Consider the following 27198-nt stretch of genomic DNA (forward strand, 5'->3'; position numbering starts at 1 on the left):
GCCAATGTGAAGGGATTGCAGCTTTAAGTTTAAAGACCAAATAAAACACAAAAACAAAGTTTGTAAGTATATTCCAGCGTAACTGCTGTCATATTTGCTTCCAGTGAAAGTGTTCTCATCAACTTCACTGGATCCTGGGTTTTTGGGTTGGACATTGTTTGCCTGATCTCTATTAGTTCTTTGTCACACTCAGCAGAAGTGTGTGTCTATGTGGCAAATCATGCATGGTCCAGAAATTTACAGTGAAAAAACACAAAAATATTTTAAAATTATTTTTTAATACAGGAATCTATTTTCATTTTGGCATTTTAAAAATTTTATTTGGAGGACTCAGCTCCTGCCCATCTTGTAGTCCAATGAGCATCTGATGCAGTAAGTCAATAGCATTAAAGTGGTACAGGCAACTTCTAGTTTTTTTCCTCTTTTTTCCTTTTAACTATGTAAGTCAGAATCCCAGAGAATAATTAGTATTTGCAAAAATCTATAAAAAAAAATTGAAATATAATTTTCGTTGTTTTGTTTGGTTTGTTTTGAAGAAATGTTCACAGCTGTCAGCTCTTGTCAACGGGAAGAAACTCTTGACAGGGGACCATTGTATTACCATAAATCTTTATTCCATTGATTATTTACATCATTTCCAGAATAGTAACATAGACTCTTCTTTCTTCAGTGTCTTGCTTAGTTACTCTGGCATGATAGGAAACCAGGGAAGTTAGAGCACCCAAGTTCCACACAAAAATTCTTCACATAGGATGAGTGGGTTTCTTAAGCATTCACCTTTTAACAGTGATGATTGAGCAAGACAGAGACTTTTCTTACTTAACATAAATTAACAGTTCAATACTTATTTGTTGTTTGTCTCACAGATAACATGTGAAGTGATTCCAATGACTTTTAACAAATGGTCCTTTCAAAACATGATACCGTCTCACTTCTTTTGTACATGGCTTTCCCAGTGAGGAAGAAATCCAAGGGATTTTTTTGGAGGAGATATTTACCCAACTGCATTACATGTTTTGCAGTTAGAATTGGCACATTAAAAGCATGTGCCCTAAATTTCAGTTTGTAACAGATACTGTTAGAAAGTCATAGAACAAAACCCTCTGTGTTTAAGCATAGGTGTGTGAAATTATTTGTGCAAACTGATGCACATGTTTAGTTGGTTTCGTTGCATAGTCATTCAGTAAGAGGATCTAGTGTTTTGCTGGAAAGGTTCCTGGAGAAATTATAAAATTGCAAAATAAATCACTCCTTCCACTTCCTTCTCATCCAGTGGTTAAAGATTGTGAGAAGCTGTCACAGCACTGGTTACAAAGGATGAACCACAGCTGGAATTTTTCAGCATTATTCTAGGGACCTCTAATAGGGCAGAACTTTGCCGTATCATCAAGTTTGAGGAAACTGATTTCTGTGGCAAAACCCATGGGCCTGAGTCTGCTGTTGCTTATGCTTACCTCAAATTTAAATTTGGGTTCAGTAGAGAGGCTTTGGGATCAGTGTGAATGTCTAATTTCTGTGAGCTCAGCCTTTTGTTTAAAAAAAAGGCAGAATCCAATGTTAAAATGCTGAGTATTTTATAATGATTTAATAGTTAATAAAATTAAGTAATCAAATTCCAAATTCTGTTCTGTATTTGCTCACCATGCATTCATTCTCTCCAACAGAGACCAGCACTAGAGTTGGATGAGAAATGGAGTTTGGTGAAATAAAAATAAACCATCATATTGCAACGTTTCATCAAGATTTTAATACTATATCTCAGTTTTTCTATTTTGATTGATTTAACTTTTCATACCATATTGAAGCATCTGTTTCTATAACCTTTACAACAGTTCCTCCTTATCAGCAGATTGGAGTGGAGCACTTTAATAGGCCTGAATCAGGCACTCCCAGTTTGCTGTTCCATTCAAAATTTAAAAAGGAAAATAGTTTTAAAAAAACCAAACAGACTGTAAAGTGAACGTTGCAGTTTCTTATAGAAAGGTTTCTGGTCTGCTCTAACAAATATTTAGGGACATTTCAGCGAAAATAAGACTAAGCAGAAGTTTTCCATGTAGTTGCTTAAGTGTTGAGATTGATTGCAACAAGATCTGCTCCACACTTCCATGTTGGCCTGTTGTTTCTCCACACCTGTTCCACCTGCTCTAAGTAATTTCTGTTTCACAGGGTAGAAGTCCTAACTTTCTGCTTGATACGTTTTTTCTTTCTGAAATTTATTTTTCTTTTCTAAGATGTTCTTGGTCTTTAGACGCAATTATTATACAAAAAGATGAAAGGATTGCTTCCCATTTCTTAAGACAAAGAGGAGAACAAGAGATAATTACTTAAGCTCTGATACAATTTATCAAAAGTAGATCAGTTCCTTTTTCTTGTTTACCCAAATAGATGTTGCTCTATATTTTTTCACTTTGGTGTCCTTTTCTATTAACTGTTCCCCCAATTTCTATAATTATGTTGTGAAAGTGAAGTTTTATAGAAACTAAAATGCAGTGATAACTAACTCATTGTTTTGCTTTCATAATCATCTGTACAAATCCAATTAATATCATGTAGTTAAGTTTAACTAAAATACTGGTAAATCTGCAAAGATGGAGAAGGGCCTTGAGGGGAAGCTGGATGAGGAGTGGCTGAGGTCACTTGGTCGGTTCAGCCTGGAGAAGAGGAGACTGAGGGGAAACCTCATCACAGTCCACAACTTCCCCATGAAGGAATGTGGAGGGGCAGGCACTGAGCTCTCCTCTGTGGTGACCAGTGACAAGACCCAAGGGAATGCCCTGAAGTTGTGTCAGGGGAGGCCTAGGCTGGGTGTCAGGAAAAGACTTTTCACCCCAAAGGTGTTTGGGCACTGGAGGAGGCTCCTCAGGGAAGTGATCACAGCACCAAGCCTGACTGAGCTCAAGAAGCATTTGAACACTCTCAGGTCCATGGTGTGACTCTTGAGGCTGTTCCATGCAGGACCGGCCTGGAGATGGAATTTGATGATCTTAGTGGATCATGGTATTCTGTGATTCCAAATCAGGATATTCTATGATTCCATGATATATGCTGTATATGGCTCAACCTCTGTTAAAAGCTAACTCTTGTAAACATTAAGAGTCTCTTCTGTGCCATCACATCTTGTATCATGGACTTCTGGGACAAAATCTATTACTCTGTCCTTTAACAGCTCCATGCAGGATAGAATGAAGTGGTTATTTGCCATATTATTTATGGTTTTCCTTACTCAGGTAACACTTTGTCATTACACATCCTATTCTGTCACGTACCATCTCTTGTAATTCTTCATCTTCATTTCCCAAGAGCAGAATAGCTATGGTTGTGTTTTATAATCTTCCTTGAAGTTCAAGTTTTCTTTGTGTATGACTTTGAGATGAAAAAGTAATGCGTGGCAGGACTTTCCTAGAAGCCAGTGGACTCACTAGAGCAGAGAGTGACTCTATTGATGGCATCCTGGAACTTGTACATTTTCAAAGCTTACAACAGCAACATTCATTTTGTAAATAAACTCTGCAGGCTCTGTAAATACCGTAGTCCTCCTGAGTACATCCGTCTGAGCCCAGATATTAAATCAAAACTTAAACTTGCTCTGTCCTGCCTTGCTGTACAGCTTTTGTGTCTCTCATGTCTCCCTGTGAAATACTGCCTCCTTACAAAATGGATTTGCTGTTAGCATAAGGTGAAGTTTTTCCTAAAGACTACAAATGTTTGATCTATAACAGACAAAGAGTTTGGTTCTTACATGGGTGTTTCAATCAGATGTTCTATGTGATTTGCACATGAAAATGTTACCAAACTACTTAAAATTTGGAAGGCAGTTAGGAATTAAAATAGTTATCAGAGCTTGGTCAGTATGACTGCTTGATCTAATTGTGAACCCAGTTATTACTGTGCACAGTTTTTTATTGTGGAGGAGGATTTGCCAAGGCTGAAAAAGAAATTAATCCAACTTTCTCATTAAAACATACTTTGAAAAAGATCATTAATTATGCAGTGACCATTCATTGTCATACCAATGACTTTTTAATTATTTTTCTTCACATTAACAAAATAGAGGTGGCTAAAGACATACATGAATGTTCACAATGCACATAGCTGTTTTTACTGTAAACGCTACTTTCATTGTTGCAAAAAATGAGAAGAGACTAAACTCTTCCTCACATGCTGAAAAATACTCTGTCTTCAAAAATATTCACAGTAAAAGCAGCTAAAATGCATAAAAATGTCCTGTTACTGCTTTTTGTATATGTAATTCTTGCTGTTGCTGGACAGATGATGCTAAATGACAGTGGGGAACAAGCTTTCCTCAGTAACTCTCAAGACAGTAGAAGTTTCAGAGCACCTGAAATAATGAAAAAGTCTCACCAAATGCAAATGACAGCTTTCATCTTCCTTTATGAAGCACATGCTCATGAATATATACATTTTTGCACATGTAGGAGCTCGAGTGTATCTGCCTTCCGATGAATGAAAGAATACGGAAATTATGTATTCAGAATTAGTTAGGGGTTTGCTTTATTTTGTTGAATTCTCCAATTTAATTGAAATTCCCTTCCTGAGCTGGAACATTTCTTAGAGACTGCCAGATTTGAGAAGGGGGCACTGTTACCCCTTCTCCTTCCTTCAGAAGTTTTTGTGCTATTTAAGTAGCAGTGTTGCTTTTGGTGATGCTAACAGCCTTTTGGCAGTTCCGTGCTGTTTGTCTGCACAATCTGTCCATCTAAAGTAGCAGAGCATGAGAAGCTGATCTCCTGAGGGAACTCCAACAATATCGACAGGCTTGATTGACATAAAACCAGTCTCTCTCTTTCACCTCCACTGAACTCTCTGAGTAAATTCAGGGTCTGACTGAAGTGAGATAGGGTTTTAGCCATTGACTTCCATGGGAACTGAATTTGAACACTAGCAGCTACTGCACTCTCCTAAGGCAGCCCTGAATTTCTTGGCAAATGCTGTTTAGAAGCACTATCAATTTGATCCCACTTCCTTCTCAAGACTGAAAGCCAAGTTCAGGACTATTTATGTCTTATTAACTAGAGAAGGCTTTGGATGGGAACTGCAGCAAGCATTTAAATCTTCGCCTTGAAAAATGGGTTATGGCTTAATGAACCTTGTTCAGGTTAAAGCAGTTATTTATTCTTGATATTTGTGTTTGTTGCTGTCAGATAGAAGTCAATGAAAGAGCAGTGCCTTCTATCTTGAAGAGTTTATCAGGATGGAATAGCCTGAAATTTGTTTCAAGTGAATCAATTCTCACTTTTTAAACAGGAAAATAGCAACAGTAGATTTTCCAGATATGCTTCAAAATACCACATATGCTTAAAACTTAGAGGATGTCAAGAACCATATAAAAAGATCTGCTTATCACTTCAAAATGTGAACATCTACAGATATCCAAATTACATTTTCTATTAAGTCAGAAGTACAAAAGGTGAAAGAAGAGGCAGAGAGACAGGCATTTATTTTCAGTCCATGTGTTCATATAGAGGAAAAAGAGAAAAGTAAAAATGCAGGCCATAAATTGAAGACTGTCTACATGGAATGAAAAAGAAAAGAAGCTGAAAAGTTTTAAATATTCCCTTTTTTCTTTCCTCCCCTTCTGAAGTATTTGGGGTGAAATATACCACTTCTACTGCAACCCATGGATATTATTTATCTAATGTTGATATTGCTTGTCTAGTTCCTAAATATTTTCTTTTTTTAATTGATAACCATGCTACCTAATTGTGATCCTTTTCTTGGCTTAAGTAAATTTATTATTTTTAAAACATGTTGAAAATTTAATGAAACCATTAAAAAAGAATTCTACCTAGAAAGAATTATGCTCACATGGTGGAATGGAATGTTGTCTTTCTAGTATCGTCTGTTGCTCTGTATTTGACCAGTAAGAATGATGGTACTAATATCTGGGTGTATCTGATGTTAGAAAGCCTAGAGGACCTTTCTTAAAAAGAATTTCTAAAGGGCTGAAGTAAGCCAAGGTTTGAGTTCTTCTGTGTACTTAGGGCAACATCTTTGAGCTCCCAAGACTGTTACATACTACTTTACGCCCTGAAAAAAGAGAGATTATTATTACTTAATTTGGTTATATATATATATATATATATATATATGTTACCATAATTGTTTCCAGGAGTAAACCACCATTAGGACCTACACCGCTTCAGATTTAGGATAATCTTCTGTCTTGTTTGATGCTGCATCCCTGTGTTTAGGGGGAAAAAAAACAACAAAACCCAGAAAATCCTCAATCCAAACCATCCTATATGGGCTCTGTCTTCTTGTCAGAACATTTTGTTTTGAAATTTTTACTTCTTTTAAAGTTGGTCAATACAGACTGACTTTATCCACAGAATTAGCCTCAGTTTATTATAGAGGAATATAATTTCCCATGCAGAAATTTGCCTGTATAGAGCATTGTCCTTTTCCACCTTCTTGCCAACCTCCTGAAAAGTCTATGCAATATTTTTTTTAATATTTTTTCTAGATGGGGTTAGTAAAGTTGTTTGGTAGCTCTGTTCAATCTCAATCAACCTTAGTAAGCCACTAATTAACAAATATGAGGTTGTCAGATGGCAATGCTGGAGAGGAGAATTCTGGAAATGGTAACAGCTTCCTATTTGTGGTTGGCCAAATAGAGAGAGGATGTGTAGATTTCCTAGCTTGTTAAACCACATCACAGTACATGGGCTGATACCAGATGTGTTCATTAGCAGATGATCGGGGCGTGTGTAAAAATCCACTGTGCAGATGAGTTTTGCATGGTCCTCCTGACGGTATCATATGTTACTTAGTAGTTGTTCAGTGCTTAAAACAAAAAGCTTTTGAAGCTTCAGATGTGATGTTTAATAGGCCTTTCTCTAATGCTGGCTTAGCACCTGCTCCTCCCTCACCATCACATCAAAGTGAACTCTAAGTAACCACTCTGAAATCATGCAGCATCAGGCCATGGAGCAAAACCAGTGAAAGCACAGGGCAATCAGCCCTGTAAAGTCTCTCCATCTGCAGAAAGAATCTCCATAGCCACCTGGATGCTTTTAAACCTTCATTATTTTAAATTTAAAGTGGTTGGCTGAGCATTGCTTCTAGAAAAATCTGATACAGTAATCAAAGTTGGAGGTGGGGAAAGACCTCTGGGGTCACACAGTCGAGCTTTCTGCCAATAATGGATTGTTTCCTGCAGTTCAGTTTCTAGTGACCTTGAAAATTACTAGCCTGTATAAAATGGTAATGAAAAAACAAAGCTGTTGTAGCTTCAGAAGTAGCCAAAGTGATGCTGTCCCAATGTGAAATTGAGGTTTTGATGTGAGATTCTCTCTGTGTATTGTTTCTTGGTTACAGTTTTCAGGTGATCACAGTTTTAATTTATACTTTCTGGCCCATTTTGAATTGGCTATAATCAGGAGGTTGATGGAGGTCAACTTGTTTCAATACCACATGAGCTTGTCCCTTAACCAAATAATAATTTTTATTACAAATAAATAAGTCAACAACTTGATTAGCTCCCCCTACCCAAAAATTTTCTTCACATCTCTGCAGTTGTATTGTTTCAACATTTCTAGCCTCCCAGAAACAGGAAATGGGAAGGAAAAAAACAGATTTCTTACTTTTTCCATGAAAACTCTTGTTTAATTAACTACAGACTTATCATGCCTGGGAAGTCAAAGATTCCTGAAGAGACTCAGATGTGACACATGATTTTTAGGTTTCTTTCAAACAGACAAATATTGGTTTACTTCTCTGCTGATGTAGGCAATAAAGCACAACCCTAACAGACACCTACTGTATGTGAGTGGGTAGAATTTGGCCCTCCTTTTAAGCATTAAGCAAGAGAGACAAGCTCCCACCAGCAGAGTAATTAAAGTTTTGGCTAAAAAAAATATTTTAGGAGGCTTTGAAAAGCAGAGTAGATGGGAAAGAGATCCCAAGACACCAAGTTCCTTTCCTGCTGTGCCCGTTTGATGTGTGTTAATTTCTTCTCTAGGGGTCCCTATTATGGGCTGCCTTTTGGGGTGTGCAGTGCTCTGATTATCCTTTCTTCCTGGGACTCTGGCCCCTCCTGACTATTGTATTCACACACTCCAGGTCTCACTTGGAGAGGAAAAGGGTTTTCTCAGCTGCCAACTTGCTTAAAAGAGGGACTTAAGAGGAAAAAGAAAGCTGATTGGACTGGGCTTGGCAAAAGTCTCCATTTTATTCTGTTTAGTCAGATTTTTAAAGGACTGGATGTTGAGGAACACCAAAATAGTGAGAACACTTATTCCTTAAGCAGGTTCTTGCAAAGGTTTTACAATTAAAAACAGAAATCTACTTTAGTAAAGCAGTGTTTATCCTTGCACTAATGCTGGTCATGAATACGTGTCTAACTTAGCTGGAACTAATGCCTGACTATACTGTTCCACTACAGCAACTTAACATTCTGCGTAGGCTGATTATTTTTTCAACAATATTTGCTAAATTCTTTTAAGGGCTGCCAGTATATATTTTTTGAAGCTTAGTTAATAAGAACAGCTGCCAGTGGAGTCAAGGCTAAAAGAGGCAAAAAATATCTGCAGAAGGCAAGATTTTACTTCAAAAGATCAGTATTACAAAGCACTACTGTTGCTGGTATAATCACTTTCTTTGGGGGGGATGCTAATATAGACTGGGTTTCTTGTCTTCACAGCCCCCACTGAGCCTTTGCTGTGCAAATTTGCTGATGGAGGGCAAAAGAAGCGCCAGAATCAAAGCAAATACACACAGAATGGAAGGCCGTGGCCCAGAGAAGGAGAGGTAAGTGCCACGTAGCAATTATTTTCCTGGGGTTTGGCAGAAGTCAGCGACAGACCTGGAAGTCTACCTTTCAGACTGTGAAGAAATCAGATTGCACACAAAATGCAATCGTTTCATACAGAAAAAGCTATGTAAGCAGTGGGGAGATGGAGGTTTATGATAATGTGCAGAGTGTAAAGTTACAGGAAAGGAGAATTTCTGAGTTTAGTGAGGAACTGTGCACAGCCTGGTCCCAGTGTGAGTGCTCTGCAGGCAGACCTGAGCTGAGGATTCTCTTACTGGTGAGCCATCAGCAACCAAGGTGTGCCTTTTACAAACCACATCAATTTGCACTGAAGCAACTCGACAATGTTATTTCCTCTGTCTAGTTTCTGGTGGTAAAATATCCTTAGGGAATATGAGAGCTGTTTCAAAAGAGAGATGTGCATCCAGATGTAGTGTCCATGTAAAAGTTTTCTGAAAGCTTATCTGAGCTGAGCTCTTCATTCTCTTCAAGACAAAGCAATTTACAGTAGCCTCAGCTGCATCATGTATACAACATTTTAAAATAATCTAATGGTTGCTCTCTGCCCTGCTGCAAGGAGTCTGTTACTGGAGTTTCTTTTCTGTGTGAAGTGACTCCAAATGAAGGTGAAATAAGAAAGGCATTTTTTTGATTCTTCAAGAGGTTTTTTACTGTTTTTGAATTTTATTACCGAGAAAAGGCTTGAACAAATAAGGTAGATCTGCTCACAGTGCCTGCTTATACAAGGTGTTAAGTATGAAGGCTGAAGGACTTCCAAGTATTTCTGTCCTAAGCAACTATTCCTTGTGTTTATGATTGAGCCTTCAAGGAAAAAAAGTATTGGTCTCAGTTGTGCTCCACTAGAATATAAGTTATAGGGGGAGTGGGGGCAAGGTGTCTCTTTTTGGGTGGAGGGTGAGTGTTGCTGTGTTTACTTCAATTTTACAAGGCAAACTAAAAAAAAAAAATAAAAATTATTTGCTGTTTCTAGTTACATGTTTCTAGAGTATTTCTGCTTTTTTGTAACTTCTAGATTTTTCTAGCTGATACTTTTCAGACCGTTAGTTTATGACATATATACTCTAGCACTATTGGTGAGCTCCCAAAACAAACAGAAAGGCCTTTTGAAAGTGTAGAAATTTCTCCCACTATCCCATGGTTGTTCTACACTCTTCCAACAGCAAAGGGTCCCTTTTTAGCTCTGTGGGATGAAAATCCCTGTGTGGCAGACATGAGGACATTGCAGAAGTCTCCAAAGGCTCATGCAGTATTTTACATTGTGTGTCTCAAAAAATTGAGTTATTTTCTCAGGAGCCATTATGGTTTGTCATGTTCCTCAGGGATCTGCTGAGGAACAAGTGCCCAAGAAGTACTTCAAGCAGTGGACTCAGCTCAGCCTATATATAGCTTGAAAAACAAAGATTTATGTATAGAAGACACCAATAAATTCAGCAATCCATATTTTAAAGACCTCTAAATCCTTGTTTAAAAAGTGAATGCCATCACAGCTATTATCTCCGCTGTTTTATACTTCCTTCAGTTCAAATCAATAATAAAAGAGAATATAAAGTTAAAGCCAGCAAGTCACCATTATGCCTGTGGCCTCAGGGCATCAGCTTATTGCATCTTGTGTAGTTCATTTGTTGCTAGTGGAGTGGTGCCTATTAAGCACAGTGATATCCTGGTGACCTGGAGGCAGGGTGTGGCTGGTGTGTTTGTAGTATCAACACTTAAAAACTGATTTTCAGTGCTGGAAGACATCATTCCTTGTTGTTGATTGCAGTCGAGTACAGAGCTGTGTCATGGTATAATGTACAAACATGAAAAGATGGTAAAGACACAAACTCAGAAATATTTCAGGCTAGATTTTCTCAGATTTCCTCTGTTTACTAACATCTGGTTAATACCTTGCTGCACATTGGACATTTACTACCCAGACCATCAAAGACAAGAATGCATGTTCTCTTTTAAGGTCCCTCATTTATTGAATTTCTTCCCCACTGTTTATTTTCTTATTTCCAAGGTAAAATCTTTCTGTATAATTACTCTTGAATTTCATATGCAATAAGGTTTTTCAAACTCTTTGTCCTTTAACAATTTTATTCTAAAAACAGTTGTTTTTAGAATTCAGTTGTGCTTCAGGATGCAGCACTTGAGTAACCCTCCTACCGTTATTTCTGTAGGTTTTTATTTCTTTTAATTTCTTTTTAAAAGAACAGGCGGTGTGAGTAGTGAAAAACAACTGATCTAGGACAAGTGTCATAGTTCTGATGACAAATGGGATCTGGAAACATTCCCTTCACCTCTGGTCTTTCTTGGTTTCTTCCCCAAAGAAAAGTATTGAAACAGCATCCAAGAGATTACTCCCTTAGTGTTCCCACCCTGGCCAAATCCTGTGGTATCTAGACCAAGATGTATTTTGGCTATTGTTCAGACAAGCCTTTGCATTCTTGAACACTTTAGTGAAGAGCATTTCTAAAACAGCTGAGGTTTAACCAGCCTTAGCACTGAGCGTGCAGAAGGATTATTTCTCGGAAGGGCAAATCCCAGAGAAACGACGGCAACAGTTCTGTCTCTGGCCTCAGACTTGAGCTGTGCCAGTACTCTGCTGCAGGGAGGGAATGGCAGGACATTTAGTGAGGAGGAGCAGGTTTGCTGTAGTCCTGCTGTTCTCAGAGGTTTTGCTCTCTTTTATGAAGAGTTTCTATGGAATTTTATAAGACAGGATTTCTCTTGGTTTTTTGTGAAGTTGTCAGGTCATGCTGCAGAACGCAGTAGAAATTCCTATCTTACATCTTTGTAGATTGCTTCATAACCATACATAATTGGCTGTTAAATTGCCTGCCCTTTTAAAGTCAAATATTTAGGAATACATTGAATATCTCTTGGGATTTTTGGGAGGTCTGGGTGGGGGTGGGTTTGGTGCTTGGTTATTTGGCCAATTGTAACCAGGGAAGATTGGCAGATCTTGAGTAGTGCTTTCTAGTCTTTGCCCTTACACTCTTGTTTGGAGTCTCAGGAAATGTTCAGCAGATTTACTGAGACATTTAACTGAGTGTTTGTGATGGTTGACCAGTTTTGGACTACAGAGCTGAGAGGTTATATTAGTGATGGCTTTATATAAGGCTGTCAAATTAGGCATCTAATAGACAGGTGCAATAAATGTACAGTGAAACCTGCAAGTGTTGGAAATATTTGCAGTGAAATTCTGACCCAGCAACTGACATAATTTCTGCACAAAGTTCAGTCATTTCTTTTTTGGGCTAGCTTCTCCTCAACTGGTTTAATTAAGCACTCTGTTTTGAAACTTAACCTGACAAGATTATATTGAGATCGTGATAGAGGATAATCATATTCAAACTCTGTCTGTAAAATATTTGATTCAATTTACCTTTAAATTGTAATTGACAAGTCTAGAGGTGGGTGACATAAATCTCCAAAAATGTTTTAGTCAAAAATGCACCCAGGGAATCAAGTGTAGTCACAAAATGAGATCAGATTGGATTAAAAACTGCAACATAAATTTTGCAACATAATCTTCTATTGCAGATTTAATGAAACCTTGTTTTGGTTATTCAGAAATAAAGTCTTTTGATACATGTATTTAAGAGCAGGTTTATTTGAAAATTACGTGATAGACAGGGAAAATTCTACCTAAAGTTTATTACTGTTTTCTAGAAATTGTAGCTTTTCTACATCTGGTCAGCCCAGTATGATTAAGGTTTTTTAATGGTCACAGTATTTTGAACTGTTTGATATTTCATTTGCAAGTTCCTGTAAAATTTGTTCTATTTTAATAGTTGCATTGTCTTGTAAGAAAGTACCACCCTTACAGTATTGTTGCATGTATCACAACAGTGAGATGCAGCATTGAATGCATTGAATTTGGTCTGATGTCTATAATGACATTCAATAATTGCCATTGAATTTGATCTGATGTCTGTATTGATATTCAATAATTGTCACTAATAATTCTTCCATTGATTGCTTTTTTACTTCCATAATCTAAGTTACATTATTTTATTTCTAAACATCCAATAGGTTACCTTCTTTTCCTTCCCTTTCTTCTCTTCCTCCCTACTCTTTTCTACTTTATTTTCTTTCAAGCTCAGTTCATGGAATATCCAAAGAATTAAGCATGTTCTTAATTCTTTCTTAAAAAAATAAAATGACCGGGTAGTTTGGGAATGTTGCTTTTGTAACAGTTTCTCTTTTTATCCACCGTTCATTACAACTTTGCCTAGTGCAAACAGCAGTTTAGAGAGAAAAATATACAATAGGTAAGACACTTGCCAAATTTTTTGTAAAGTCAGTACCAGTGAAGGGCTGAAGCAATTGATCCTGGTGCCAGTGGTCTCTTCTTTACCAGCAGATGCATTTAGAAATGATTAGTAGTTCTATTGCAGGCCTATTTATAACTCAGGCATGGATTCTTTTTTTTATGCTTCCAAGGAGATAGGTACTATTTAGTTGTATTCTGTAATCCTGAGTGTGTAGACAAGTAACTTTTCTTATACCTAGACAAACAACTTTTCTTTGCTGTGAGAATCAATTCCCAATTCTGTTGAGATAAGCACTAGTACCCTTACATGAAAACCACTCACAAGGACATTTACTATATATATTTAACATATTTATATATGTGTATATATGCCTGTTAGTTAAGCATTGGCACTTTGCATGCTTATTTTCAACAAAAACTCAGTTTAACAGAGACAGACATTGAACCTGAGAAGAAGCCCTTTCTCCAGAGAGAGGAAGAGAAGGGCAAATGATAACTGACCAGTAGGTGAAAAGATCTAGAATAGTGACACAAGATGCTGTTGCTGTGGGCAGCATTTTGAAAAGATGCCTCAGTGGCTCAAATACCAAAGATCAGTTTGGATTTCGAGCTTATAAAGTTGATAGAAATATTTTAAAAGTACATGGACATATCTTAAACCAATAGCCTACATGAAATCACTGTCAATGCAATCAGTATTTTAAAAGGGACATGGTTTGGTTAAAATAGAATCAGCAATGTACCTTTCCTTAGAGATCAGTTTTCTTTGTTTTCATTTTAGCTTTGAATTTCCTTCTCTGGTGAAAAATGTCATGCCATTTGCCCTGGAGATTTTCCTACAGTTGCGTTTTCCTCCAAGTTCTGCTGCTATAACAGTGTTTTCTTAGGCAGAATAAACAAATGTTGGAAATGTGGAAAGGACATACCTTTTTCTGTTGTATCCCCAACAGATATCAGGAGTGCTGCCAGCCACCGCTAGAATTCTTCCCAATTCACTACAGCACATACATCTAGTGTGCAAATGTGAGTGTAATACACAGCTGGTACTGGATCACACTCAGGCAGAATGGGGATACCAGATCCCCAAAAGCAGATCATTCATAGACCTGAAGATGACATGGTGGAATGTATTGTGGCTGTGGAAACAGAATAATTGTGTTATATTATATATGTTCTATTTTGGTTTGTTTTTTTTTTTTTCTTTTCTATTTTGTAGTCTTCGGCACTTGTATTTTAACAAATAAGATGAGTTGAAGTGGGAGGAAGGTGACTCAATCCCAAGAACAGAAGCTGTGTATGTCAGACTTGCATTCCAGTTCTGTAGGACAAAAGGGTTTCTTGTCATTCATTTGGGTATCTGAACTTGTTATTGTGTTCGTCAGCAGAGTCTCTGATGTCTGAGGTTCATGAATCACTTCCCAAGTTTGACAACAATAGTGTATACTTTCCTCTCCACAGCACTTTTCCCCTCAGAATCTGCAGCTTCTTAAGGAGCACACATCACTAAGAAATGCTCCATTCCTTTCATATGCATCTAGACTAAGAGGCATCACATTTATATTCTAGATTTCTCCTTCTCTAAAAAGGAAAGGTGTGGGTAGTTATTCAGAATTAAATTCAGAAGTCTTTCTAATAATGTTGAATATTTCTGTCAGAACTGTTTAAATAATCAAAGAAAGGAATTCTGCCAAGTTAACTTCACTGGTGACTGAACTTATTTTATAAAATCAGTATTTTGCATTAATCTCATCTGGGTTGATGATTTCTTTTCCCTACTCTCTTCTTTCTTCAAAGCATTTCAATAAGGGTATCTTCTGTCAGGGCACAAGAGATCCTTGTGTTGTGATGCCTGGCAGATACTAGTGATGGAAAAGAAGCAAGTTCAGGAATCTGAGTGTTGAAATTTCAATTGATTCCACTGCAGTAGCCAAGAGCATGCCTTGGGATGGCAGTCCTGCAGTGGGAAAGGGGGAAGCTCTGAGTCCGTGAAGATTGGGAGGACAGACTTATCTTTTAGTCTAACTCCCACGTCAGTTCACGACTGAAATCCCTTAAGTGCAAGTGTACAACCTTACCTTTCCAAATCTCACCTTAAGGAAGAGAAATCCAGGGGAGCTTCTGCTTGGAAAGCCCACCACATCCATGGATTTCACCCCTTTTTAATTTCCAGGCCTCTCCATTTTTTCCAATGGCCTGTGGCCTCCTGCACAGCCCCAGATCCTGCGTGGCAGCAGCCTGCCCTGGCAGAGGTGCTCCAGCTCAAGGCAGAAGCTGGCCAGGGCAGGTTTGAGGAGAGGATGTGGAAGTCTCACCTCTGAGGAGGAAATGTAGCACATCTGTAGCAGGTCAATATTGTGGTGAATTTTTGCACAGTGTTGGGAAGACATGTACACTGAGAGTAGGTATGGGATATGATGGTGAAGATGTGCATAAAAGGAGCTTCCCAGCAATACAGAAGATGCTGGGCTGCGCTGAAGATGCACAGAATAAATTGGTCATTTATAGACATTTATGTTTGCTGGAAGACTGATACTGCACTGCTAAGTTTTTTTCTTGTGACACATCACAGGGGTTGGGTAGAGAAATAATAAATCTACTTCATTTCACATGATATTGAAGATCAGATATCTTATTTTCAAGTCATAAAAAGAAGGGAAAAAAATCAAATCAGAAACAGAACAGCTTGTCTTTGCCCATGGAAAAATTTTCACAGTAAAGTGTTGAACAAAAGGCCTTCAAACTTCCTGGGGAAACCCTTGTTTTCCAGATGCTTTTTGATATTTCCTGCTCTCTATTGAATGAAAGAGCTTAGATTTAAAGACAGGTGCAGACTGAATCTCTTGTTCTTAGAATCTCTTTCACTGATGTCAACAGTTAGAAAACTGCAGCAAAAAGTAACAAAAATTTTCATTCTTTCCACAAGTCCTTTAAGTTCCAACACTTTGTTAAAAATAAGATAAATAAACTCATATGGTTTAAGTAATATTTTTTTAAAAATCACTATTTTTAACAAGCTGAGTTAATTCCTTTGTCACCTGACTTTCTGAACAGACCAGTAGTCATTAAGAATAACCTTTATTTCTATTAGTGTGTTTTCATTCAGTAGCTGAGTCTAGGGCCATTATCTGGCTGAGTGGCATGAAAATTATGTGGTTCAGCTGTTCCTTAATAGAAGATGTATCTGACAAATACTTTCCTAAAGTAGCATTCCATCATCCGTGCCACTCCCTCTGGTGCCATTTTATCAGAAGTGTCACTGTGAGAAAAAAGAATAAGACCCTCTCCTTCTGCTGAGACATGAGCAAACCAGTGGGTGAAAAGGCCCAGAAGAAAAGAGTCTCAGCACAGCAGAGGGCTTCTATAGGGGCATCAGCCAGTGCTTGCTGTAGTTCAGCCTGTATTAGCACTAGGATGGCTATATTCAATTCTGATTTTACCAGAATTGAATATAGCTCTCACACAGAAGTCAGAGGCCAATTCTAATATTCTGCATTTGGTATTTTTGGAATTTCTGTTTGTCTGCTATGGAGGAAAGTTCAGACAATTTTCCAGTAAGTTATTATTGCTCATCAGTTTTTATTCCTGATGAATGAGGATGCTTCAGACCATAAATCTTTGGCCGGTCCAGGCTAAGTGTTGCCACTCCTGGGCTTCCAGCCAGCATAATTTTGTGGGGAGAAATTATACAACTTGATGAGAAAGAAGTAAATAGTCCTGTGTTAGCAGCTATTTGATATAGCAGCTGTTTAAGGCTATGCAGCAACGGGGGATATTAGCAATGTTACTGGGCCAGCTGTAGGTGGTTACCATATGCACACATGGCCACACGCTGTGTCCTATTTGTCCAATGTGAGACTTTCCATTTACTGGTAAATGTGATGGTGATATTTATAGTGGTCACTGCTGAAGTACTTGAACAGATTCTCAGAATCTGTCTCCACACAGTAGAGATATGGGACGTGGATAAAGAGGAGAGGAATGTCTAGCCTATCATATTTCATACTTTTCAGGATCACAGCTCTGTCCCCTGTTCTTAATGCCAATATAGAGAACTGAGTTTGTGCAGTTTGTCTGCATGGACCCACACACAGGTCTGGGTGTGATGGGATTGGAGGGCGAGCTTAGTGTCCATGCCATGACCATGTGCTCAAATATCCATGAGAAAAGTAAATTAAAGTGGCACAAACATATTTGCAGGTCTCACATGGACAGCAAGTGAAAGAGCTGCTGTAGGTTTTCATTCCTGCACCTTCATTCTTATTTATGTCAAAGAAACTAAAATAAGACCAGTAGTTTATTTTCACTTTTCCTCCTAGACCCACATACTTTGTTGTATTTTTTCCCCCAGTCACTAATGCAAGCTGCATTAGTGAGCCCTGATCCAGCAGTTCTAAGGACAACTAGATCTAGAAAACCCTAATTTAGAAAACTTGGATTTGTCCTTTTCCAAGAAATTATAAATTTTTTTTGTTAGTCTGTGTAGACATGAGATGAGAGGTAAAATGTAAACACCTCAATTTAAAGGGAACATCTTAAGTTATTTTAAAAAGTATTTTAAAAAAATGCTAGAGGTAATTTTTCTGTTCCTCTAGGGCTTGTACGTAATATTTGTCTTCACTGGTGCAGGAGTAGAAAAAGAGAGCAATAACAAATTTTATACATGTTGAAAAGAGAAAGGAAAACAAGACAATGTGTTTCCTCAAAAATGTATTGCAGCCAAAAAGTTTTCTTTTCTCTTTTGTTTGTAAATTTCTACATTTCCTTTAGTAATTAATGCAACCTTACTAAACAATGTAATGTGCTGAGCATGCATAAGACATAAGAATATAAAGCCAAGTAAGGGATTATGATTTTCAAAGCGAATTTTTTTTTTTACATCAAAATCATTAGTGGTTTGAGTCTCTCTAAATTCAGTTCTCTGACATTTAAAACTTGCAGAAATAGCCATTTTATTTCTCTTTGTATTAAATCAATACTCCCTTCAAAAAATAGCCCCATGTACTTGGACTTAGTCTCCTGAATTATCCTTTGCTTGGGAGAGACTACATATTTTATTAAAACAGTGGCATTTTCATAAAGCAAAACATTTGCCCTAGCATCTGCTTAAAATAATAATGAGAGAAATGTACAAATTTAATAAGGACATGAGCCTTTTTTTGGCAGCACAAAGTAGCATGAAACCTGGTCTTTCACAGCAGAAATTATTTTTGGCCTCTGGAAATTTGGACCACCTCCTCTTAGACCGGTTTGCAGCTGCTGGGGTAACCCAGCTCTTCCAGGAGTGCTGCCCACCCTCTGCCTGCTCGTCACCAGTGCCTTTACCCTGGCTGCTCACCTGCCTGCCTGGGAACCAGCCAAGCCCCGGCGCTTTCCTGACCTGTCTGTGCAGCCATCTGGAAGGGGGCAGGTGCCATTACTCAGAAGTGCTTTGGTAGATGGCTTTAGGGGCACGAGAAGCTCCCAGCAGGAGCACAGACCATGCCACGTGGTTGGTAAAGCATCTGTCCTTGAAGAAAATGCTGCTGTTGTGACCGTGGTTACAGGGGTTTTCAGGCTGAGAGAGGTGAGAATGTTGACTTCATGATCAGAAGGCTTGATTTATTGTTTTATGATATATATATATAACATTATGACTATTCTAAAAAGAAATAGCAAGGAAAAGGTTCCTCAGAAGTCTAGCTAAGAATAGAATGAAAAATAGCAAAGGAACTCTCTCAGACTCTGTCCGAGATAGCTCAGTCCTTGATTGGCCATTAATTGTAAACATCCAAGAGGGGCCAGTCACAGGTGCACCTGTTGCATTCCACAGCAGCAGATAACAATTGTTTACATTTGTTGCTGAAACTTCCCAGCTCCAGCAGGAAAAATCCTAAGAAAGGATTTTTCACAAGAGATGTCTGTGACAGCCTGTCTCAGGCAACAGGCATAGGAAATGTATGAAAAATGAAGAGGAATACAGTGTCTTGGGGTGGGAGGGTGCTGTGGCGTTTTTTCAGCTGCTCCCACAAGGACAGAGCAGCACCTTGAGCAATTGAGTTTCTCTCTGTTGTGCTTCTTACCCTGCACAAAGGACAACTCATCTCTTGGTAGTCTTACGCTGGAAAGCATTTCACAAAGGGAGGGATAAAAATCTATAAGGAAGGCAAGAAGTCAAAGCAAATGCAGTATATGGGAGGAGAGATTGTCAGTTCCATGTCTTTAAGTAAATGCTGGGGGGAAAAAAGGTCTTTCCTGAATGACCTTGATTGCTATGTTGGAGCATAAGGTAGAGTGCTAATACTGTCTGCAGCCCTGCTCTCTCTCTGCCTTTCCTGTGGTACCTGTGGATATGTCTGCTAAGGGTGGCAGGGATGACAGTTGTTAGCCGGACAATGTTTTGACGCTGCCAAATCCTTTTGCACAGGTCACGGTCTGCCTGGTGGCAAATGGCAGTTGAAAAGCTCTGTGTAACACATTAACAAATTCTTTTGCTGTCCAGACCTCTAAGTATTTTAAAAGCTTTGTTTGAAAGCTCAAGCTTTTCTGCTTCACAGCCCATTTTTTGTTTCTTGTCTCATGGTAATGAATTAACTCTTAACTACGATTTGCCCCTCACAGAAACTGTAGGCAGGGGTCATACAGGGTGTGACCTTTGTAGGAAAGATGAGACTCCTTCCTGTGAAGCTCTCATGAAGTTGGCTTTGGAGTATTGCCCAACTACCCATCTCACAGGCAGCAGCAGGAATTGGGCCTGTCTTGTTATAGTGAATAATCAGCTGTAAGTCATTAATTTCAGTGGAGTTATTAATTGATACTGGTGCAAAAACCCCCCACCATTTTCCCTAAATGTTGTGGAAAGATGGCAACCAACAGACTGAACAGATCTGTTTCTCAGTGATCTCTCAGGCTGGGGAGGTACTCAATCTGTCCATGCTGCTTTTGGCCATCTGAGCTTCCCTTGAGAATTTAGATTTCTATTTAAGTTGCATACAGTTTTTATTCATATTGGCTTTGAATATGTTTCATGTCTTTTTTTTTTTTTTTTCTTTTTCCCCTTTTCCTTCAGTAATAGTAAAAATCTGTTTTTCTTCCCTAACTATGTGCAGGCTGGCATGGCTTTGACTTACGATCCAACAGCTGCTATACAGAATGGGTAAGAAATGCATGTTTTCTTATGTCTTTTTAAAAATTATTTTGAATGTCATCTTCTGTTTTCTCTTTCTGCAGTGAAACTTTTTGAAAAGCAAATCCACTCAGTCATATTTTTTCTGAAGCATATAATGCTATATTGTCAAGTTCTTCTTTAGTTTTCCTTTTCTTTTTATGCCTTCTTGTTTGTAATATCCATTTGAATGGGAAGTTGTTTTTTTCTAATAGTTTCCATCTCTATTTGGCAAATGTTAGTAGATGTCTTTTTAATCCCTCTCTGTCATGAAGTGGAAACCAGTAAAGTTTCCCTTTACTGACTTGGCTTTTGTTAAAATAATCATTGAAGATTGCAACGTATTTTGAATAATAGAGCTGTTACTTCATCTGGGGTTCTTTCTGCAGGCTGGCTTCCTTCCATGTCATTGTCTGAATAAAAATGCCAGATAGGGAGAAAGCCTTAAATTAGTGTGTAAGCAGATGGGATTTAAGGTTAATATTCTGAGCAACACTCTTCTTTACTTCTCAGCTACCATTTGTTGACACGAGGAATTGCAATTTTTTCTTAAACCAAGCAGTGAAAATTACATCACCATATTATTTACCTGCATGATTACTTTTCCAATTATTTCATAAACTAGAAAAACATATCCTCTTTATCTAGCTCTCTTTTCAGCTAGGTTAACAACAATTTGAAAAGAGGCAGGAAGTTCATCCCTGAACTCTTTGACAGTCACTCTCTGATCAGAGAGATGCATGAGGTGATTATCAAATGCCATGCATACTCTCACCTGTGTTCTTCAGCTGAAGGGGAGAATGTATTGATATAGATAAGAATGGGTTTATTTGTTAAATATTTGTTAGTCACTGCTAGTTGAAGGAAAAAAACCCTAACATTCCCAGTAGTTTAAAAAATCAATCGTAATATTAGTCTATTTTGCTTAATTTTCCTTTACAAGGAGTAATTTTGTAGGACTTGTGATATTCCTGTGTTGTGGAGGAAGAGGCCAAACTCAGAAGAATAAAGAGCTTGTTTGTAATTGTGATTTCAGAATTCTCTGCTTCTGTTTTCCTGTTCTGACCTCCACATGAGTCATTCTTCTCTATTGTCATACTTTTCAGCTGCTAAAACATTTTAATCTATAAATAAAAACATCACTGGTTCATAGTACACCAGTGTTGCATGTGGACTAACTGGCTTTTTTTTTTTTTCATATAAGTTCCTGCATGTCAGTTGTGTGAGTGTTTTGGAAACCGTAGTTTGAATGACCCATTGAGACTAATATGATTTTAATCCAAGAAGAATTCTTTTGAAGTTATGAAAGTTATCTCAGAATCAGACATTATTTATATCAAAGAACACCTATGGTATTCAGGCTGCTCAGGTGGTTTGGTCATTTGATTGCTTGAACATGCTGTCACTGATCACGGGTAAAGAAATTGTACCCAATGGAGAATTTCAGTTCTGCAGTTTTTAAAACATTCTTTTATTTTTAAGGCAAGAAATAAATTACATTACAGTACCAGATATCTCTCTAAGAGGGACAATTAATTACCGCTTTGGCATACGTCTTTTTTGTGAAGTGTCAAAATATTTTCAGTTTTATCAGGACTAAACCATCATTCAAAATGCTCTTGTGGTGAGATCTTGACTGTGTGCAGGATCATGACGATCACCAGGACCCTTTTGGTCCAACAGGATTTTTTTATCTCCCCAGACATTCACTCAGTAATCTCTACGTATCCTGTAGTTTCAAGTTTTTTCTCTTTTTCTCTATAAGCCTCTTTACTTGCAAGTACAGTGGAAATCTAGCTCAGGAGTTTTATTTTAACAAAGTCTGGGAGCACCCTGGTGCTTTGCTTGTGAAATGTGTACATTTGATCTGTTGCTTGCTGACACATGACACAGGCATCGGTGTGTGGCCATGGGGAAAGAAACTTTAAGGCCCTTTAAGCTCTGGGAAGTAACAGGGTTAACTCAGCAAAGGGGCATCTTCCTCATGGGAGGGCAGTGTGGCACACCCACCCTGTGCTTAGAAGGCTGCAGAATTCTTTGCCTGTAATGCAGGCCGAGCCACCAAGGTTTGCATGGAGCAATGTCACCCAAAGATCTGTAAAACAAAGGTCTTTTCCTTGTGGCATTCAGCTGGGGTCACCAGTGCAGAACGTACTGAACTGAGTCTGAGCATGAGAAATGTAAAGATACCAAGTCAAGGTGATGATTCAGAAGAGTTATAAATCACAAAAAAAATTTGAAAAGAAAGATTAACTGCACATGCTGATGTTTACTGGAGTTCTTTATAGGGTTGATAGATGCATTTGGATGCATCTAAGTTGCTAAATCCACACAGGATTATGTGGAGGATGGAAGCCTACTAGGCAACCATGTCTCTGCAGCAGGTGTCATGGGGTGGTATTTAAAATTCACAGTTCCTTAAAAGGCATGGATTATATTAGGTTTTAAGTTGAGCCATAACCAAACCTCAGGGAAGAATCTGGACTCTTGTTTCCAGATGAAAAGGTAGGTTCTTATTGTTCATGGTGTCGTACTATCACTTTTATTGCCATATAACTGCATATTTGCCTTGAAAATCTACAGCAGAAATAAAACAGAGTGTGAGAAAGGCTCTCACTAAAAATGACTATGATTTTTTCCTCTGCTAAGAAATAGATGATTTTCTTCTGAGTCTATTACATTATAAAGCTCGATTCTCCATTTCATTATATTGTTTTTATGCCCGTGTAGCTCTGTTTAAGCATCCAGTGGAGTTACATCAGCATAAAACTAGTATAATGGAGTAGAGAATCCAGCCCATAGTGTACCATAGCATTGCAGTATGAGGTACTGAGGATATGGTAAGCACACACTTCAGTAGATAAGATCTTTTTACTTGGCAACCACTTCGCCTTTTTTTGTTTTATAATAAGCCTTTTCTGAATTGTGTTTATAAAGGTACTCAGGTTTTATTTTGGGGAGTAGTGTGCCTGTTGTAATATGCTATTGATTTTTCAATTTGTGGCATTAACATTGTTTTAGTAGTTTTATGCAGTCATACAAGCAGCAGGATAGAGCTCTTGTACTTGCACTGTAAGGAAGCTCATTTAGAATGTTCCTGAGGCTGGAGTCCTCCTGGCCATTTGACTAGATTGCGATGTGCTTTATCAGTTTAGTGCCTCATATCTGGGGGACAATTTTGTGCGTTTGCTGGCCAATGGGCTCAATATTCAGATAGGTCTTTTCCAACTCCAACATCTGACTGTGTGCCTTGTTGCAACGGAAAATTGCTGCCTTGATAATGCTTGGTAATACTCTTACATTATGTGAGCCCCAGGATGCTATTTATGAATCTAACTTTTTCAGTACTGCCCGCAGGCACGAGGCATGAGCAAATGGTGTTTATTGCAGTGCAAATGGGATCTTGCTCTTGTGCAGATTCTGTCTGGAAGCTTGCACATTCCCCAATAGAATGGGAACCATATGGATTTTTTTTTCCACTTTTTGGCAGGGAAATAGTGACCAGACACTGCAGATAATGCAGTCCCCAAATGCAAAGGGAGGGTTGGTGTAGCAGAAGAGTATGTGCTTTGTCTGTTAAGCAACAGAAACTGTTGTTAAAGTGCTGCCTCTGTGTGCCTGATGAGGCACTGGAAATTTGCTCCTTTTTAACATCGCTCAGAAATGTGTTCTTTTGAGCCCCTTATAAACCCCCTTTCAGGAACTTCCAGGAGCATCTTTTTGCCTACAAGTGATGAGTTTCCCCTTAGCTTATGGAATCTAGGCATGCTGAAAAAGTCTATTTTTAATACAAGGGTGACGTCCATTTTGCCTTGCCCTTGCCACCTGCACGCTTGTGCTCCTAGCATTGCAACTGCAGCTGAGGAGCAGGGACATTGTCTTGCACCTGCAAAAAACTTCTCAGATCAATGTAAGGATGCAAACTGCATCTGCAGAAAATGCAGCTGAGCCTTCTGGAAAGCTCTCCTTAGAGCTCACAGGTCAACTACACCACAAAGCCTACAGCTCTCATAATGCCTGGTGCACTGTACTAGATACACTGCATGCATTTTAATGCCAGGAAACTTGGAGGCATAATTTAATATATTTAAGAGAAATCAAAGCCAGTATAATTCATATCTCTTTCCACTCCTCTTTTTGATGTAGATATTTTGATGACTGAGAATCATGTATTCCCTTGAATGAACTTATAACATACATCTTCCACCTCATTTCACCTCTCCCTAAGCCTAAAGAAAAAAAAGAAGGGAAAGCCTAAGACTGAATATAGGAAGGTCCTCAGCTGCAAATCTCGTTGTCTTGCTGTAGGGTTTGTGCCAGAGCAGGCCACTCTTGTGTTTTTGTTCCCCTTGTCCCCCTATTAGATCCCCAGCATGCCACTTGTGCAAGTTACGTATGAGGATTTTAGCCCATTTGTATGTAGAGGAATTTAGAGAGATGCCTCAGTGTCCCATGGGGGAGGATGTGTTGAGCCCTCTTTGTCAATGAGCCCTGCCCTGGCAGCAGTGACTCCAGCAGTGTGGTAGGTTGAGCATCCCATACCTCAGGGTGGCTCTGCTTGAGCCCATCCCCAGCAAGGACACCTCCATCCTCACCACACCACTGTTCTTCACTTATGCCAGAGACATCCACATCCTTTATTATTAGATCCTTTTGGCCACAATTGGCCCTGAGGAAAGAAGACAAGCCTTTGTCTCTTGATGTAAGAAATTCCTGACTGCAAAATCATTTCTTTGCAGCCTGTTGCAGTGGCTGAGATTGTAACACTTGATTTTTTATTACTATTATTAAAATTGAAATATATGAACTGGACTTTCCTGCATTGTCATTTGCAGCATCAGAGTTTCTTCCTTTCTCTTCCTTAATGCCCTTGTGCAGGAATTTTCCCAATACAGCTGAATGTCCTGGTGGTATGTTTTATTTGATCCTTATTTGAGAGCATTCCAAATGGTGACAGATAAATGGTATTGGCAGGGCTGTGGGAAGGGCTTTATTTTCCACATTACTGTAGTATATATTCTACAGGCTTGTGTACTATTCAGATAAATGCATCTCTAAGCTGAAACTGAAATGGCAAGCTGTCTGTCAAATTCTTGGCTTAGCACACATTTTCTGTAAATTTGTTAGTATTTGCTGGGATTTATTGGAGAGTTTATTCCAAAGAGTCAGCACTATTTCCAAATGGAAAGTTGTTTCTTCCCTGTACTTGTCTTTGTCCAAGTGGTTCATATGTGGTTAAGGGTATGAGCCCAGCATCAATGCCAGGTTTATGAACAGAATGAGAAAAGAATAAACAAAAATGTGTGGTTTTATCAAAAGATATTTGGTTTTATATTATTTTTAGTTTACAAGATTTATATATATTTCTATACATTACACATTTTACCCATAGGTCAGTCTGCTATTGAGTATTTTCATTTGCTGCACACAAAATTTCTTAGTTGACCCACTTAGCAAGATCATAGCCCAAGTGATTTCTGGTTAACATTGATCAGAGAGACCCCTGTGAAAGGGGTTAGATAATATGCAACATGCTAGTGCCAGAGATGACTCTGCCTAGTGGATAAAAATCCCTTCTCCCTCGATGTTGTGTGAAGCTAATATTTGGTGTAAGCGTGGGGATACAATTGCCTCTAAGTTCTCATAATAGGATATATATAAAATTGGGCAAAGGCACAATTTTAAAATAGTCTCTGTGTGAGCATTGTGAGGGCTGATAAATGGTCCTAAAATAGCATTATATTTCTATTAAACAAAAAATCACTCAGATGCCACCTGCTGCTTTTGGCATTTTAAAATCTGATTTGGAATAGAAAGAACAAATGATTGCTTCTCTGTCTCCCTCTCCCCTCCTAACTTTGAATGTTTCCGCCCAGCGTTCAAAGAGAGCAGCCTGTTTTTCCAAGGCTATTGGTTGAAGTCAGTAGTTATTTGAGCCTGCAACCAGAATGAATGCATCCAGTCTGAACTAGACTGATTAGTACTAAATCTGTGATGCCAGCGCGATCAGGAAATAGAGCACTTGTTTAAACACCAGTAATGATTTTTTTTTTAGGTTTTTTTTGTTGTTGTTGTTGCATAGCTCTCAGGGAAAGCTACTGTTGATTGCCTCAGAGTAGGGAGGGGAAAAATATAAAAAGAGAGGGAATGCAATTCGCTTCACTGTGCAGAATCTTCTGTTACTTACTGGTGCATCCTCTGTGAGGGGTTTGAATTGTACAAAAGAGCACTGCACGTGAGTGTTTCTCTATGAGTCCAAAATATAGGCATTTAGACATCAGTAAAACCACAAACATTCTTTGTAAAGCAATTTTATTGTTCTGGCTTGCAGTTAAAACTGCAAAAAGGTCAAATGCAAAAATCTATACAAGCATACACGTATTAAGTACTAATACAGTCCAGCAGTAGTGATGATATTTTCCAAGTGATAATTTTATCAATAATCATTAACGCACAGGGAAGTAGAAAGAATATAGCATTTATTACCATCAAGCAAGAAATGGTGCAGGTTCTGTTCATAGCATGCAACAGTGGAAATAAAACTGGCTAAATCTGAGATTTTTAGTGCTGCCTGGGGCATTTAGCCTCATAATTCCTGATACATTTCATCAGAAAAAAGGGGTTTTGCTCTCTGCATAGATGAATATAAAAATTTCAGCAAGAGTTTTTGTAGCCACCCCTTAATAAAATAATTCAGGCATGTATACAGAATGTGTTATTTTCAGCACTGAAGCACTAGGATATGAAAAGAAAACAGTACCCTGTGTAAAAATGAAATCAGTAATGTTGTCTTCGATATCGTGTAAGAAATTTCCTTTCACTAGCTAGCGCCCTGGAAAATCAGCTGCCTTTGCATCTCAGATAATTGCTTCTTGTATTGTGAAGTTCTATATTTGTGCTAGTTGAACTGAAAAAAAATATGCTTTGTGTAAATATTCCTCCTCCTTTCTATTTTCAAGATCTGCTCAATGGAGCCATCACATCTTTTTTATTGTGGTTTTG

General features: G+C 38.3%; 1 protein-coding gene across 2 annotated transcripts in view; it reads left to right on the plus strand.

The window, feature by feature from the left end:
* Positions 1-27198, plus strand: part of RBMS3 (RNA binding motif single stranded interacting protein 3) — a 703588-nt gene that overhangs the window by 604345 nt on the left and 72045 nt on the right. For both annotated transcript variants that reach the window (XM_058028549.1, XM_058028559.1), the window contains 2 exons: positions 8663-8769; positions 20141-20187. In XM_058028549.1, coding sequence (XP_057884532.1) covers positions 8663-8769; positions 20141-20187 — 154 coding nt within the window. The remainder of the gene's footprint in view (positions 1-8662; positions 8770-20140; positions 20188-27198) is intronic.

Source organism: Melospiza georgiana, chromosome 1 (assembly GCF_028018845.1).
Source record: "Melospiza georgiana isolate bMelGeo1 chromosome 1, bMelGeo1.pri, whole genome shotgun sequence".
Classification (NCBI taxonomy): domain Eukaryota; kingdom Metazoa; phylum Chordata; class Aves; order Passeriformes; family Passerellidae; genus Melospiza; species Melospiza georgiana.